Below are 17,872 nucleotides of genomic sequence, written 5' to 3'. Positions count from 1 at the left end.
ATAAAAATCATTGAGGTAACAGCAAATGTCCTGTTACACATTTTACTGTAAAAGTCGACTTTCTCTTAGCTTTTTCTAGTTAATCTGTGCTTTATACTTGAATCAATTTCTCCTATTTTAAACTCTCTCTCGTATAAATTATAAACATCTTTTGTAGCAAGTTTACATATTTAAAGAGCAGCTTTCATAGTTTTTGGAAATATTACTTTTAGTTCAAAGGAATGTCCAACTTTCCATTCATGCTTATTTAAAGCAGAATGCATTCAGTAAAACACGTCTCTGCAGATGTTTTGTTGCAATTTTTATGTATTCAGAATGGTATTTTAAGTGTATCTTTTGTTTTGGCGCTTTCCTTTATTTTGCACTTTAGTCAATAATGTATAAATTGGAATTCATGGGTCTACAACCAACGGCAACAACACAAATTTTTCACGATGATGAGGAGGAAGAAGTACCAGAAGAAAATGATGAAGTGAGTGAACTAGGCACACAAAAAATGCCCTTTTCTTGAAACCTGAATTGTTTTTTTAATGTATTTTTCACTTTCTTTTGAAATTCCTGATTCTTTTCACACTGTTCATACAAAATGTTATTTGAATCAAAATACAAGTATTTTTTCAAGAAAGGAGAAGGTATTGCGAGGCTGTTGATGAGGGGTGTCAGCAGGTGACTGAATGGCTGAAGTGTTTTCAAAATCTTCAGTCAGAAGGACATTGGATTGTAAGAGATATGAGCAGCATTTTGCCATTCAAGCTTATTCCACCATCCAGATTGTGAATGATTTTCTCTCAATTTTCCTGCATTATTGAATGATTTTCTCTCAATTTTCCCGCATTATTCCCCTATCCAACGATTCCCTAAATATCCAGAAAATTATTGATAGCTAATTTGAATTATTTCAGTGACTGCGTCTCCACAGCCTCTGGAACTGCACAGCAGCGCATGGGGTTGAGTTGCTGCCTCAAAGTGCCAGAGGCCCGTGTTCGATCCTGACCTCTGGTGTTGCCTGTATGGAGTTTGTATGTTCACCCTGTGACCACTCCCTGGGTTTTCTCCAGGTGCTCCGGTTTCCCCCCACATCTCAAAGACGTGTGGGTTTATAAGTTAATTGGTGTCTGTAAATTGCCCCTAGTGTGTAGGGAGTAGATGAGAAAGTGGAGTAACACAGATGGGTGATTGATGGTTGGCATTGACTAAATGGGCCAAACAGCCTGTTTCCATGCTGTATCTTTCAATTCAATTCAATTCAATTCAAAGAATCATCACTGAATTTTATGCTCACCCACCTCATTCCATCTGCCTATCACCCCTCAATCCAGTAGGTCCCTTATCCCTGTACAGATTATTCCCATCTGTCCTCCATCCTCCCCGTTTCTGTTTCCACTTATCACCTTCTTATCAGATTCCATAATCAGCAGCACTTTGTTGCATTCACCTCTTACCTCATAGCGTCAGTCGCTACCCTCACACTTCCCTTCCTCACCTGGTTCCACTTACCCATCACCCCTCCTCAGTTGAATCTATCACTTATCGCTCCTGCCAGCTCCTGCTTCACATCCACCCCGGCATGTCCCACTCCTCTTTGTACTCACTAGCTCCACTTTATGACACTGATGCACGGTCTCATCCGGAAATCTTGACTATCGGTTTGCCCACTGAGTTCCTCCAGCAACCTGTGTTTTGCTCCAAATTCCAGCATCAGTGTCTGATGTTGACATTAGTTCTTTAGTTCCCCTGCCATTTACTTATATTCCAATATAAATTCTCCCGTATATAAATTGTATATATTGGTGCCATTATCGAAGTCCCAACTGCAGCTGGTCGTAAACGCTTGTTGCAGCCGTCACCTTCATCCTCCATCCAGATTGCTAGTGATCCGTCCTCCCTCTCTCGACCGGCCTTCAGCCTTCAACCTTGGTTCCTTGAGGGCGCAGAAGGTACAACCCCCTCACCTCCTCTGGGTGTCCTTACCAGCCCTTTGCCCAGTGTCTGTCGCCATAACTAATTCCTTCCACCTTCTGGTTCCCGGTCTTCCCTCTACTTCCTGAGAAGATTACGGAGAGTCGGTTTGTCAAGGAGGACTCTCTCTAACTCCTACAGGTGCACAGTAGAGAGCATGCTGACCGGTTGCATTGTGGCTTGGTTCGGCGACTTGAGCGCTCTGGAGAGGAAGAGACTACAAAAAGTAGTAAACACTGCCCAGACCATTATCGGCTCTGACCTTCCTTCCATCGAGGGGATTTATCGCAGTCGCTGCCTCAAAAAGGCTGGCAGTATCATCAAAGACCCACACCATCCTGGCCACACACTCATCTCCCTGCTACCTTCAGGTAGAAGGTACAGGAGCCTGAAGACTGCAACGACCAGGTTCAGGAATAGCTACTTCCCCACAGCCATCAGGCTGTTATACCTGGCTCGGACAAAACTCTGAACATTAATAACCCATTATCTGTTATTTGCACGTTATCAGTTTATTTATTCATGTGTTTTGTAGGCAATGCCTATTATGTTCTGTTGTGCTGAAGCAAAGCAAGAATGTCATTGTCCTATCAGGGACACATGACAATAAACTCTCTTGAACTCTTGAACTTGAATCTTGAGATGAATGTTGGACAAGACTCCCATTCCAGGTGGGTTCCCCAGTTCTGCGCGGACAAGCCAGTTAACGGTAGAGGCCCGCGTGGCCCATCAGAGGTTCTTCCAAACACACCTTTTGAGAGGGAGTAAAATAACTGTGTAATGCCTACATTTCTATAGGCTCTTTACAAATTCAAAACTGAGGTTATCTGAGGTTCCTGTTACGAGATTGATTTGTTGGAACTTTGGGACTCCAACTGCTTACATAACAAATTCTTAAACTTATTCTTGTATGAGAGGTTAGAAGGAGCAAGAACTGGCCTCCAGGATCTCCAGTTCCCTACCGCTACCTCCACCCTCCCCCAATCCCCACACATTTAGAAAACAATAGTCTCATTTGTGAGGCCACAGCTCATTCCCTATCCATTGTTATACCTGAACCTCCACCCTTCAGTGCCTTCTGGCTCCAATCACTTTTGTTGGTGAATCTTCATGAGTATCAGCATGTTTATGCATTACAGTCAGAGTTAAATCTAATTTTCATTGAATTGAAAAATATTGCACCATTTAAAAAAATCTTCCTGTGTATCCAAACAGGATGATCTGTTCCGATCTGTTGCAGTTTTGAAACGTACTGCACCGGGATACCGCTGGCGTAGAAGCAAGTGGGGTCGAATTTGCCCCGTGTCCTTATATAAAGGGAATTTTGTTTTGGGCAAACCGCAGTTTGCTGTCAGGTATAGTTTTCGGGGGAACATTTTCATTTCTGCTGCTGAAATGATTGTTTCATAATTTAAAGCATAAAATGTCTTTTAAAATTGATTGTCTTGGCAGTCTCATAAATCATCCAACAAGTTATAGCTTTGCTATTAGACAGAGAAATTGTCAGGTTGGATATATGGAAAAGGTTCACCTGGCTGAGGTGAACAGAATTATGGATCAAAGGCTCAAAATGTATAAATTGTTTAGGAATAAAATCAAGAGAATTCACTCAGAGATTGATGAATCTTTGGAATCTCTACATTGGAGTCAAGGAATATGGAGAAAGGGTAGGAATAAGGTGTTGAGTTGGAAGATCAGCCTTGAATCACATTTCAGGCTTTAGGGCTGAGTGGCTTACCCCTGCTCCTAGAATCATAGGGGCATAGACGTATACAGTGCAGAAACATACTCTTTGACCCAATATATATCTCTATGTCAACCATCAAATGCCCATCTATCCCAATCCCATTTACCAGCACTTGGTCCATAACGTTCAACGACTTGGAAAGTCAAGTTTAGATCCCTCTTAAATCATTAAAATGATAAAAGAGCATGAAAACTGTAACACCCAGGTTCAGTAACAGCTTCTTCCCAACAACCATAAGGCTATTGAACACCACAAGCTCTAATTAAACTCCAAACCATGAGCTGCCTTGATGGCACTAGGGACTTTGTGCACTAATGATCCCAGGAATGAGCAGGTTAACCTATGATGAGCGTTTGTCGGCACTGGACCTGTACTCACTGGAGTTTAGAAGGATGAGGGTGGACCTCATTGAAACATACAGAATAGTGATAGGTTTGGATAGAGAGGATGTGGAGAGGATGCTAGCATGAGAGTCTAGGACTAGAGGTCAGCCTCAGAATTAGAGGATGTTCTTTTAGGAAGGAGATGAGGAGAAATTTCTTTAGTCAGAGGGTGATGAATCTGTGGAATTATTTGCCACAGAAGGATGTGGAGGCCAAGTCAGTGGATATTTTTAAGGCAGAGATACAGTGTCCTCCATAATGTTTGGAACAAAGTGCACACTGTCAAATTTAAATAAAGGCCATTTTTATACATTTTGGTTTCACCATGTAGAAATGACAGCAGTGTTTATACATAGTCCCCCCATTTCAGGGCACAGCAATGTTTGAGACACAGCAATGTCATGTAAATGAAAGTAGTCATGTTTAGTATTTTGTTGCATATCCTTTGCATGCAATGACTGCTTGAAGTCAGCGATTCATGGACATCACCAGTTGCTGGGTGTCTTCTCTGGTGATGCTCTGCCAGGTCTGTATTGCAGCCACCTTTAGCTTATGCTTGTTTTGGGGGCTAGTCCCCTTCAGTTTTATCTTCAGCATATAAAAGGCATGCTCAATTAGGTTCAGATCGGGTGATTGACTCGGCCACTCAAGAATTGACCATTTTATAGCTTTGAAAAACTCCTTTGCTGCTTTAGCAGTATGTTTGGGATCATTGTCTTGCTGAAGAATGAACCGCCGGCCAATGAGTTTTGATGCATTTGTTTGAACTTCAGCAGATAGCATGTGTCTATACACTTCAGAATTCATTATGCTACTACCATCAGCAGTTGTATCATCAATGAAGATAAATGAGCCAGTACCTTCAGCAGCCATATATGCCCAGGCCATAACACCCCCACCACTGTGTTTCACAGATGAGGTGGTATGCTTTGGATCTTGGGCAGTTCCTTCTCTCCTCTATACTTTACTCTTGCCATCAGTCTGATATAAGTTATTCTTCGTCTCATCTGTCCACAAGACCTTTTTCCAGAATTGTGGTTGCTCTTTTAAGTATTTTTGGCAAACTGTAACCTGGCCATCCTATTTTTGCGGCTAACAAGTTGTTTGCATCTTGCAATGTAGCCTTTGTATTTCTGTTCATGAGGTCTTCTGTGGACAGTGGTCATTGACAAAGCCACACCTGAAGAGTGTTTCTGATCTGTCAGACAGGTGTTTGGGTTTATTTATTTATTACCAGACTAAGTGGGACCCGTTGGGTCCCATGTTCACACGGGAGGGCTGGTCCCCCAACGCAATATTCTACCTCTCCACCAATTCTAATATTGGTGGCCAGTGTGGGGGGGGGGAGGAGGGGGGCTTTCTGGAGCGCTGGTATGGGTGTTGTGGGCTGAAGGGACTGGTCTCCAGAGGGCTAGTATGGACATTGTGGACCAAATGGATTCTTGGGGTGACTGCTCAGTCTCTCAAGCCTGATGTGCTGGCAGCTCACTCACGGCTATTCCTTTAAATTCCATTTCCAAGGCCACCAAATTCAAATCCATTTTCCTACCATTTCAAGCAGGGTGCAAGGCCACAAAATTCAGGTGCAGTTTCTTACCACTTCAAGCAGGGTGCAAGGCCACCAAATTCAAGTGGAGTTTCCTACCTCTTCAAGCAGGGTGAAACCACCATAACACCACACTCACAGTTCAGTAGACATTCAGTGTGTTCAGTTGATTCACAGCTCAGACAGAGTCGTGACCTCTCCCTCCCCCATCATGCAGAGACTGAGCCACACCCACACTTCCGGGTTTTATAATCCATCCCCCCTCCCACCAGAAAAGGTGTGGCCTTCATGGCGAGATTGACAGGAGAGAGATTCTCAACATTTTTTAATCACTAATAACACTTTTATTTATCATTGATGGGAAGAATCCTCTGTGCCTGATGAGCGGAGAGGGACTGAGTAAGATGGCCAAAAAGCACAGCCGTAAGTGGTAGCGTTTGATCTAAAATCAATATACAGTGCAAACAGGAAGTTGTCAAGTTTAGACTTCCAACCATTTGCAGTGCTTTTACTTCAACCCAAACCACCACCAACCATTTGCAATGCTTTTACTTCAACCCAAACCCCCACCAACCATTTGTAGTGCTTTTACTTCAACCCAAAGCTCCACCAACCATTTGCAGTGTTTTTACTTCAATCCAAACCCTCACCAACCATTTGTAGTGCTTTTACTTCAACCCAAACCCCCACCAATCATTTGCAGTGCTTTTACTTCAGCCCAAACCCCCACCAACCATTTGCAGTGCTTTTACTTCAACCCAAACCCCCACCAACCATTTGCAGTGCTTTTACTTCAACCCAAACCCCCACCAACCATTTGCAGTGCTTTTACTTCAACCCAAACCCCCACCAACCATTTGCAGTGCTTTTACTTCAACCCAAACCCCCACCAACCATTTGCAGTGCTTTTACTTCAACCCAAACCCCCACCAACCATTTGTAGTGCTTTTACTTCAACCTACCCACATTTTCAAACCACATTAACGGCACCCAAGGTCAGTAAAACCACACTCAGTTTAGTAGACATTTCAGTGAATATTCACAGCTCAGACTGAGAGACGGGACCCTCTCACTTCCCCCATCTTGCAGAGACTGAGGCACAACACTTCTGGGTTTTATAGTCCCTCCCCCCTCCCATCAGCAGGGGCAGCAGAGAGAATCTCAGCATTTTAAAAACATTAATAACTTATTTTGGTAAGCCTAAGGTTTGGCTGATGTCTCTAACAGTTTTATTCTTGTTTCTCAGTCTCATAATGGCTTGTTTGACTTTCATTGGCACAACTTTGGTCCTCATATTGATAAACAGCAATAAAAGTTTCCAAAGGTGATGGAAAGACTAGGTGCTGAGAGCTCTCTTGTACCTGCATGAGGGAGGCATTTAAACACACCTGAGCAATTACAAATACCTGTGAAACCATGTGTCCCAAACATTATGGTGCCCTGAAATGGGAGGGACTATGTATAAACACTGCTGTAATTTCTACATGGTGAAACCAAAATGTATAAAATGGCCTTTATTAAAATCTGTTTAAGAAGGAACTGGAGATGCTGGAAAATCGAAGGTAGACAAAAATGCTGGAGAAACTTAGCGGGTGCAGCAGCATCTATGGAGCGAAGGAAATGGGCAACGTTTCGGATCTAAAGGGTTTCAGCCCGAAACGTTGCCTATTTCCTTGTGCACTTTAACCACATGCAATTTTTTCAATTACATATCTCAAATTGTGGAGTACAGAGGCAAATAAAAAAAATGATGGGTCTTTGCCCCAAACATTACGGAGGGCACTGTAGATAGATTCTTGATCAGTATGAGTGTCAGAGGTTATGGGGAGAAGGCAGGAGAATGGGATTAGGAGGGAGAGATAGATCAGCCATGATTGAATGGTGGAGTAGACTTGATGAGCCAAATGGTCTAATTCTACTCCTATTCCTTACCTTATGACCTTTGATTTTGTTTTTGTACTATATTTTCTTTAATTTATTGAATTTCTTTTTGTTGTTTATCATGATATCTACTGAGTACTATGTTTACATACTGTATCTGTTGTGCTGCTGCAAGTAAGAAATTCATTGTTCCATTTCGGGACATATGACATTAAAACACTCTTGACTTTTGATTCTTGACCAACTGTATCTGCCTCTACCATATACATTCAGGCAATGCATTCCATATTTCGAACATAATTCTTTAAAAAATGTCTTCCTCTGATTCCTTCTTGATTAGTGCGGGAGTCAGGGGTTATGGGACGAAGGCAGGAGAATGGGGTTGAGAGGGAAAGATAGATCCGCCGTGATACTATCTAAATGGCGTCATGTTGGGAATACTATCTAAATGGCGTCAAGTTGGGAAAAGGGGAAGTACAACGGGATCTGGGGGTATTTGTACATTAGTCTATGAAAGTAAGGATGCAGGTACAGCAGGCAGTGAAGAAAGCAAATGGCATGTTGGCCTTTATAACAAGAGGAATCGAATATAGGAGCAAAGAGGTCCTTCTGCAGTTGTACAGAGCCCTAGTGAGACCACACCTGGAGTATTGTGTGCAGATTTGGTCTCCTAATTTGAGGAAGGACATTCTTGCTGTTGAGGGAGTGCAGTGTAGGTTAACAAGGTTAATTCCTGGGATGGCGGGACTGTCATATGCTGAGAGAATGGAACCGTTGGGCTTATACGGGACGACAGATGGCACAATGGGCTAAGTGTTCGGCTGGCGACCGGAAGGTAGCCGGTTCGAATCCTGCTTGGAGTGCATACTGTCGTTGTGTCCTTGGGCAAGACACTTCACCCACCTTTGCCTGTGTGTGAATGTGTGTGAGTGATTGGTGGTGGTCGGAGGAGCCGTAGGCGCAGAATGGCAGCCATGCTTCCGTCAGTCTGCCCCAGGGCAGCTGTGGCTACAGAAGTAGCTTACCACCACCGAGTGTGACTGAGGAGTGAATGAATAATGCGATGTAAAGCGCCTTGAGTATTAGAAAGGCGCTATATAAATCCCATCCATTATTATTATTATTATTATACACTCTGGAGTTTAGAAGGATGAGAGGATATCAGGGGATCTCATTGAAACATATAAGATTGTTACGGGATTGGACACGCTAGAGGCAGGAAACATGTTCCCGATGTTGGGGGAGTCCAGAACCAGGGGCCACAGTTTAAGAATAAGGAGTAAGCCATTTAGAACGGAGACGAGGAAACACTTTTTCTCACAGAGAGTGGTGAGTCTGTGGAATTCTCTGCCTCAGAGGGCGGTGGAGGCAGGTTCTCTGGATGCTTTCAAGAGAGAGCTAGATAAGGCACTTAAAAATAGCGTAGTCAGGGGATATGGGGAGAAGGCAGGAACGGGGTACTGATTGGGTATGATCAGCCATGATCACATTGAATGGCGGTGCTGGCTCGAAGGGCCGAATGGCCTACTCCTGCACCTATTGTCTATTGTCAGTTCCCCCTCAGCTTTCTCCACTCCAATGAAAACAAACCCAGACCAGTCAGTCACGTCTCATAACCGAGGTGCTCCTCCCCAGGCAGTATTCTGGTGACTCTTTTCTGAACTATCTCCAGTGCAATAATGTCCTTCTGATAGTGTGGTTATTTTGAGGTCTTCCTTAATATTTTACATCGACGTTATTTCCAGATTCCTTTTTGACCTCTATATCTCCCTTCCTCTTCAAAAGCACATACCAGACTTCTAGAATCAACATAAAGTTCAACATTGTAGAAACAATCAACTGCTGATGCTGGTTTATACCAAAGATAGATACAAAGTGCTGGAGTAACAGCGGATCAGACAGCATCTCTGGAGAAAATGGATAGGTGATGTTTCAGGTTGGGACCTTTCTTTAGAATCACCATGAGGAGGCTTCTGTCATGATCCCCATTCTTCTTATTAAAAAGGTATCAGATGACTTATTTTGAAGGGTCTCTACCCGAAACCTTGCCTATTCAGTCTGAAAAAGGGTCTCGAAACGTCGCCTTTTCCTTCGCTCCAGAGATGCTGCTTCACCCGTTGAGTTTATCCAATTTTTTTTTGTCTACTTTAGATTTTTCCAGCATCTGCAGTTCTTTCTTAAATATTAGATGAGGTAGTAGGCTTACAGGTGGATACATTCCCAAAGCTGGATTACATGGATCAAGGCTAGTTTGGGAAACAAGGGAGGAGATTGCTGTCACCCCTAAAGAGATTTTTTAAATCTTCACTGGCTACAGGCGAGGTGCCAGATAACTAGAGGACAATAAGTGAGATACCTTTATTCAAGGGTAGCAGGGCTGAGCCAGTGAGTCTAATATGAGTTACTGATGTAAATTCTAAGTATCAGGATGAATCCACACGTAGGGTAAATGTTGGGAGATTGGATTAGTATAGATGGGTAGTTAATTGGGGACATGGATATCTTGGGCCGAAGGGCCTGCGTCTGTGCTGTGTGACTTAACGAGAGATTGAGAAACAAGGAGAGAGGAATGGCGATCCTGCAGGAAACAGAATGGGAGAAAATGCAGTCACCTTTATAAAATCAGATCAGTAGACTTTTCAGATCGTTTAGGTCTGATCTTAGCAAGTCATTAATTAATTAACAATGCATTGGCACATTTCACAAAGTTGCAACTGGTGCACCAGTACTCGTGCGCTACTTTTCACAGCTCACATTACTTTGATTTGCAACCGAGTCATTGAATGCTTGGAATACCTGAGGCCACGTGTTATTAGTCCAGAAGATTTATCATTAGTACCTTCGATTTTGCTCAAGAACTCTCACATATTTTAATAACGCATTGCCATATTCATGACCTTAACAATTAGGTCTAGACAGTACATAATATTTAAAGAATCATCTTTAAACTCACTAGCATCCATCTAAATTTTATTTTCACATTTGCCGATACTTTACGGGAAAGCATGCTTTATTTTACTACCAGTATACCTGAAGTAACCTCACTGATGCACTGCTTTTGGAATATAAAGCATTTCCATCAAGCTAAAAACAAAGTGCTGGATCAACTCAGCAGGCCAGGCAGCATCCATGAAGGAATGGCCAGGTGATGTTTTGGGTCAGGACCCTTCTTCAGACTGAAGATAGGCACAAAAAGCTGAAGTAACCCAGCGGGCCAGGCAACATTTCTGGACCTATTCTTTTCCTCCAGAGATGTTACCTGACCCGCTGAGTTACTCCAGCCTTTTGTGTTTATCTTTGGTTTAAACCAGCATCTGCAGTTCCTTCCTACCTTTCTTCAGACTGATGGAGTTGGGGAAAGAAAGCTGGAAAAGAAAGGTAGGGTGGGGCAACGGCTGGCAAGTAATAGGTGGCTACAGGTGAAGGGAGGGGCAGATGAGGGGAGGTGTCAGATGAGAAAAGAAGAGGAGAAGACAAGGTAGTGGGGTTATTACTTGAAATTGGAGAATTCAATATTCATACTGTTGGGTTGTAAGCTGCCCATACAAATTTAAGGTGCTGTTCTTCCACTTTGCATGTGGCTTCCCTCAGGCAATGGTTGAGGCCTATGGCAGAAAGGTCAGTGTGGGAATGGGAGTTGAAATGGTTAGCAACTGGGAACTCCAGCAGGCTTTGGTGGACAGAGCACAAGTGTTTGGCAAAGCAGTCACCTAGTCTACATTTGGTCTTTCTGATGCAAACCTCCATTAAGCTCTTTGTCCAGCCATTATCATTTTAAAGTTCACCTTTTGTAAGTTCATAAATTATAGGAGCAGAATTAGACCATTCGGCCCATCAAGTCTACTCCGCCATTCAAACATGGCTCATTTATCTTTCCCTTTCAACTTTCTTTTCCTGCCGTCTCCTCATTTGCATATTCAACCTTTCTCTCCACGTCAGCAAGACAAAGGAGATAGTGATCAACTTCAGGAAGCAAAGTTTCCCCACATACCCCAGTTTGCATTGATGGTGCCGAAGTAGAGATGGTTGATGATATTGACTCCAAGTTTCCCGGAGTCAATATCATCAACAACTTCTCCTGGATCACCTATATTGAAGCAACGACCAAGAAGGTACACCAACGCGTCTACTTCCTTAGAAGGTATAGGAAGTTTGATGTGTCTCCAACAATTCTCACCAACTTCTACAGATGCATCATAGAAAGCATTGTATCAGGACGCATCACAGCTTGGTTTGGGAACAGCTCTATGCAGGACCGTAAAAAAATTGCAGCGAATTGTGGATGCAGCCCAGGCCATCACACAAACCAATCTCCTTTCTATTGACTCCATTTATACCTCACGCTGACTCGGCAAGACCGGCAGCACAATCAAGGATGAGTCGCACCCTGGCCCCTCCCTCTTCTCCCCTCTCCCATCAGGCAAAAGGTAGAGAAGTGTGAAAACGCACACCTCCAGATTCAGTGATAGTTTCTTTCCAGTTGTTATCAGGCAACTGAATCATCCTACCACAACCAGAGAGCAGTGCTGAACTAATATCTACCTCCCTGATATCCCTCAGACTATCATTGACCGGATTTTGCTGGCTTTACCTTGCACTAAACGTTATTCCCCTATCATGTATCTATACACTGTAAGTGGATTGATTGTAATTGTGTATTGTCTTTCTGCTGACTGGTTAGCACACAACAAAACAGCTTTTCACTATACCCTGGTACAGGTGACAATAAAATGAACTGAAATACGGATAACAGATGATATTTTAATTCTATCTGTCTTGTGGAGGAAACGAAAGCTAGTTTATCTCATTAACTGTATTTTATGTCTTTGAGTCTTAGAGTTATACAGCACAGAAATGGGTCCATTGGGATAACTCATCCATGCTAACCAATATGCCTATCTGAGCTTGTCTCATTTGTCCGTGTTTGCCCATATCCATCTCAAACCTTTGCAATCCATGTACAAGATAATCAATGTATTTTAAATGTTAATTGCCCAGCGGTGTCAAGAAAAGCTTTTCATTGTACCTCGGTACACATGACAATAAACAAAACTTCATGTTAAAATACAAATTCAACATTTGCAACCTTTATCTATTTTGCAGCTTTCTGGACAAAATGTATTTTCTTTCGTCTGAAGAAAATTTGGCAAAGTTTATGGCCAATCCTCGAACCTACCTTCTCCCTCCACAGCCTCACACAGCTTGTAAGATTGCAATATTGGGTCCAAAATCATCAGGAAAGACTACTCTCTGTGAATTGATTTCACAAAAATATGATGCAAAGGTAAGATAATTGCAGACCTTCATTCTACATCATCCATTTAAGTTACATTATCCATTTATACACTGATATATTTATAATTTTGTTTTTAACACTATAGGCACTCATCGACTTACGTAAGAGCGACATGTAAACTCACACTTACGTTAGCAATTCATTAAACCCACTGATGCCCATCTGGTCCCCACATCGGAGCTCCCACCATGGTCCATGTTGGAGCTGCCCTGTTGTTCATAAGTTCTAGGAAGAGAATTAGGCCATTCACCCCCCTCTGACCAAATAAATTCCTCCTCATCTCCTTTCAAAAGGTGTATGCCCTTTTATGGCCTTCAAAGCTATGGCCTCTGTCCAGATTCACTCTATTCAGGCCTTTCACTGTTTGGTAAGTTTCAATGAGGTCCCCTCTCATCCTTCTAAACTCCAGTGAGTCATAGAGACCACAAGGTAGTGAAAAGGAGACAAAAAAGTGACAGACAAGGAAAGAAGATGAATGAAATGTAAAGCCAGGGAGGGAGGATAGGGGAGGAAAAGGACAGGAGGGTGGGAAAGAGGAGGGATGTAAGGAAATGTTGGTATTGGGGATTGGAGAATGAGTGTAAGACCAGGGAAATGCCATGGACTTATGTTGCAGTGGTAGGTGCATTGCTGTGGTCTGACTGTCTAAATAGCTGAGGATCATGTTCACATGATATTACAGGTAGTATCGAAACAAGGAGAGAGCACCAGATCACCAGCAAGAAGCAGCAAGTTGGGACAAGGGGACATTTTCACGAATGCGAACAACATTACAGTGATGTGACATAGGAATGGGTGATGGGACCACTATTGTTTGCAGTATCCAATAATTTATAGTTAGAAAGCAAATGAAATGCAAACAAAATAGAAGGGAAGGCAAGCTGTGAGGAGGATACAAAAATTTTACAGACAGAGATAGATAACTAAATTAATGGGCAAAAAGATAGCAATAGAATTTAATGTAGGAACAGGTGAAGTTGTTCACTTTGAAGGAAAGAATGGTGAAACATTTTAATGTAATTAGAGAAAGACTGTTGAAACCTGCAAAGCAGAGGAATTTGGGGATTCTCGGGCATGAGGTGCCGAAGGTTGGCATTCCAGTGTAGCAGCTAATTCAGAACACCAAGTGTATGGTGTATATCATTTGAAGAGGTTTATAATATAAGAACAACAAAGACTTTTTACAATGTACAAAGCAGTGGTAACAGTGCTTCTACACCTCAAATTTTTTTTCCTGAAATAGAATCCCAAATTTCCTGGAATTTAATGGTATTTCCTGAAATTTTCAAAATGCTTCATGCGTGCTATTTGTTGTTGGGTTTTTTTCTCGGGCACACGTTAACAACACAAAGAGGAACAAGGCAAAACTGATCTATGTAACTACACCGTATCTGCCTGCTTCTGTTACTCACTTGTAGAGTGTTATGCAAGCCAGCTTTCGTTGCCTCCAACAGCTCAACAGCTTTTGTTTTCTTTGTTTTTTCAACCTGCTGTCATGTGTCTCAGTCTCTGCTCTCTCTCCCTCCCACTCTCCCTCCCTCCTCCTTTCCCTCACTCCCTCTCTTCGTCTCTCCCTCCCTCGCTCCCTCACCGTCTCTCTCTCTCTCTCTCTCTCTCTCTCTCTCTCTCTCTCTCTCTCTCTCTCTCTCTCTCCCTTCCTCTCTCTCTCCCTCCCTCGCCCCCCCTCCCTCTCCCACCCTCCCTCTCTCTCCCTCCCCTTTTCCTCCCCCCCTCTCTCCCACCCTCTATCCCTCCGTCTATCCCTCCCTCTATCCCTCCCTCTCTCCCTTTCAGCTCTTCGTTTAAATTCCTACACGTTAAACTGACAGCGCTCTGTTTAAACCTTTGAGCACCAAACTGGCAGTGCTGTGTGTATTACCTTTACGCCCCTTCGCGGGCCAGATGCGGAAATTTCCCGAAATTATTTCATTTCCCTAAAATTACCCGAAGACAACCAGAATTTTCCGAATTTCGGGTAATTTCCTTCAACTGTATCACTCTATGACTGTATGATGGTAAAGTTGAGGAAACTAGGTTATGTCAACTTATTGAGGGACACAAAGGGCTAAATGAACTATTCTGCAACTAGTGTTGTACCATATTAAAGCTTCCCTGAGGGCCCTCTTCCAACTCAGACAGAGGCATTGCAATTTAATTTGAATGGAAACTTCCAATTCCCTTTAAACCTTCAGCTAAACTAGAAAGGGTCATAAATAATAAAATAACATTGAATTTGTGGCTTATACTTTCTCAAGAATTATTAAATGTCTAAGTGATTTGTACTGTACCTGGATGTCCAGAAAGCATTTGAGAAGGAGTTGTATCAAAGGTTATTGCAGAAAATTAAGATCGTGATGTAGGAGGGAACATATTGGCATACGAGGAGGTTGGCCAGCAAAGAAGGAACAGAGGGTAGGTGTAAATAGGATCTTAAAAGTTTGGCAAATTGTGATAAGTGGTGCATTACGGGTATTAGAGCTAGTTTATGTAAATGACTTGGACGAAGGCTGTACAGGTGTCGTTGCCAACTTGCCTGATGATGATATGTAGGAAAGCTAGTTTAAGTTAGAAGGGAACATTAGAAGTAAATGGGATCGGGAAATGGTGAATAATGTGGAAAAATGTGAAATTGTCCATTTTGCAATTAAATAAGAAACATGCTTCCTAGATGGTGAGAGAATGCAGAACTCTGCGGTGCACAAAGCTGGGCCCATGCAGGGACATCGAGTAGTTAATAAAACAATAGAAATTTGCTGGTTATTGCATACAAAAGTAGATAAGATTATGCTTCAGTTATACAGGGCAGTATTGAGAACCTTGTACTCAATACTGCTGCCGTACAGCAAATGCAGCGCCGGAGAACCGGGTTCGATCCCGACTAAAAGTGGTGTCTGTACAGAGTTTTATACGTTCTCCCCGTGATCTGCGTGGGTTTTCTCTGGGATCTTCCGTTTCTTCCCACACTAGGAGCAAAGAGATCCTTCTGCAGTTGTACAGGGCCCTAGTGAGACCACACCTGGAGTATTGTGTGCATTTTTGGTCCCCGAATTTGAGGAAGGACATTCTTCCTATTGAGTGAGTGCAGCGTAGGTTTACAAGGTTAATTCCCGGGATGGCGGGATTGTCATATGCTGAGAGAATGGAGCGGCTGGGCTTGTATACTCTGGAATTTAGAAGGATGAGAGGGAATCTTATTGGAACATATAAGATTATTAAGGGTTTCGTCATGCCAGAGACAGGAAACATGTTCCCGATGTTGGGGGAGTCCAGAACCAGGGGCCACAGTTTAAGAATTAGGGGGTAAGCCATTTAGAACGGAGATGAGGAAACACTTTTTCACACAGAGAGTTGTGAGTCTGTGGAATTCTCTGCCTCAGAGGGCAGTGGAGGCTGGTTCTCTGGATACTTTCAAGTGAGAGCTAGATAGGGCTCTGAAAGATAGCGGAGTCAGGCGATATGGAGAGAAGGCAGGAATTCTGATTGGGGATGATCAATCATGATCGCATTGAATGGCAGTGCTGGCTTGAAGGGCCGAATGGCCTACTCCTGCATCTACTGTCTACTCCAAAAGACGTACAGGTTTGTAGGTTAATTGGCTTGGTAAATGTAAAAATTGACCATCGTGAGTGTAGGATAGTGTTAATGTGCTTGGTTGGCGCGGACCCGGTGGACCACAGGGTCTGTTTCCGCGCAGTATCTCTATCCTAAACTAAGCATTGGATTCTTATAAAGAAGAATGAAGAAGAGTCTCATCCCAAAACATCACTTGTCCATATGTCTAGAGATGCTGCCAGATCTCCTACTCCAGCACTTCGTGCCTTTGTTTAGTTTAGGTCAGTTTAGTTTAGAGATATAGCATGAAACAGGCACTTTTGCTCACCAAGTCCACACCGACCAGCCATCCCCGCACACTAACACTATCATACACGTACAAAGCTTTGCACTATACCTCGGTACAAAGACAATAAAGTAAACTTAACTAAACTAGAGGCAATTTACAATTTTCCCCAGCTAATTAACCTACAAACCTGTATGTCTTTGGAGTGTGGGAGGAAACCGGATAACCCGGAGAAAACCCACGTGGATCAAGGGAAGAACATACAAACTCCGTACAGACAGCACCCGTAGTCAGGATTAAACCTAGGTCTCTGGCACTACGCATCTTTTTGAAGAAGAATTTCATGATTTGGAAGCAGTTTGGAGAAGGTTTACTGGACTAATACCTGGAATGAGGGGGATGTTTTCTGAGGAAATGTTGGATAGACTCATTGTGTATCCATTGGAATTCATAAGAGAAAGGACATAATTAAAACAGATAAGATCTCAAGGGTCTTGCCAGAGTGGTTGTGGAAAGGATGTTTCCCCTAGTGATGTAATTTAAAACCAGCGGTCATAGTTTTAAAATAACTAATCATTCATTTAAAACAGAATAGAGGTCAAAGTTTTATCCCCAGAAGATTATGAGTCTTTAAAATGATTACAATTTTATAGATAACCTAAAATATATAAAATAATTTGCCTAAAATAATTTTGACTACGAACTTGTGGGATCACTGTAAATAAGTAAATTAGCTGTTCTTGCACCAGCTGGCCTGGTCAATTAACGATCTTAATATATCCAGGGGAAATGTCAATGTTATTGAACGCTTGCTAGTCAATGCCCCATCGTAGAAATTTAGAAATTAATGAATTATTATTCAATATTATTATTCAAATTATACGGAACTACCAAACTCAACACGGACAGGATTGAATCCAGGGTTGCTGGATATGGAGCTTGGATGCAGCAGTTCCGTTAGCCGTGTCATTGCGTCTCCTGTTTTAAAACAACATATCTCTTTTATACTGCCCTTTCAGGTGCTGGATATGTCCCGTCTTATACAGCCAGGTCGAGAAAGACTAGTCGTTGAGAATGTTGAAAAAGTTCGCATGGAAACAATTCCATTGGCAATACTCACAATTAAAACCAAATTGGAAAAAGAGTTACTTGAACAGCTTCAAGGTAATTAACAAAAGTATTTTATTTTTTTATACATAATACCAACTTTCAGTTCTACAGT

The 17,872-nt window shown here is 42.6% G+C and overlaps 1 protein-coding gene across 1 annotated transcript in view; it reads left to right on the top strand.

Moving 5' to 3' along the window:
- The window catches only part of ak9 (adenylate kinase 9), a 151,560-nt gene that overhangs the window by 24,669 nt on the left and 109,019 nt on the right, over positions 1 to 17,872 (top strand). The window contains exons 10-13 of the mRNA XM_033021970.1: positions 371 to 472; positions 3,175 to 3,314; positions 12,620 to 12,800; positions 17,670 to 17,814. Coding sequence (XP_032877861.1) covers positions 371 to 472; positions 3,175 to 3,314; positions 12,620 to 12,800; positions 17,670 to 17,814 — 568 coding nt within the window. The remainder of the gene's footprint in view (positions 1 to 370; positions 473 to 3,174; positions 3,315 to 12,619; positions 12,801 to 17,669; positions 17,815 to 17,872) is intronic.

Source organism: Amblyraja radiata, chromosome 5, assembly GCF_010909765.2.
Source record: "Amblyraja radiata isolate CabotCenter1 chromosome 5, sAmbRad1.1.pri, whole genome shotgun sequence".
In the NCBI taxonomy this organism is placed as follows: domain Eukaryota; kingdom Metazoa; phylum Chordata; class Chondrichthyes; order Rajiformes; family Rajidae; genus Amblyraja; species Amblyraja radiata.
This window is presented reverse-complemented; position numbering and strand designations above follow the sequence as displayed.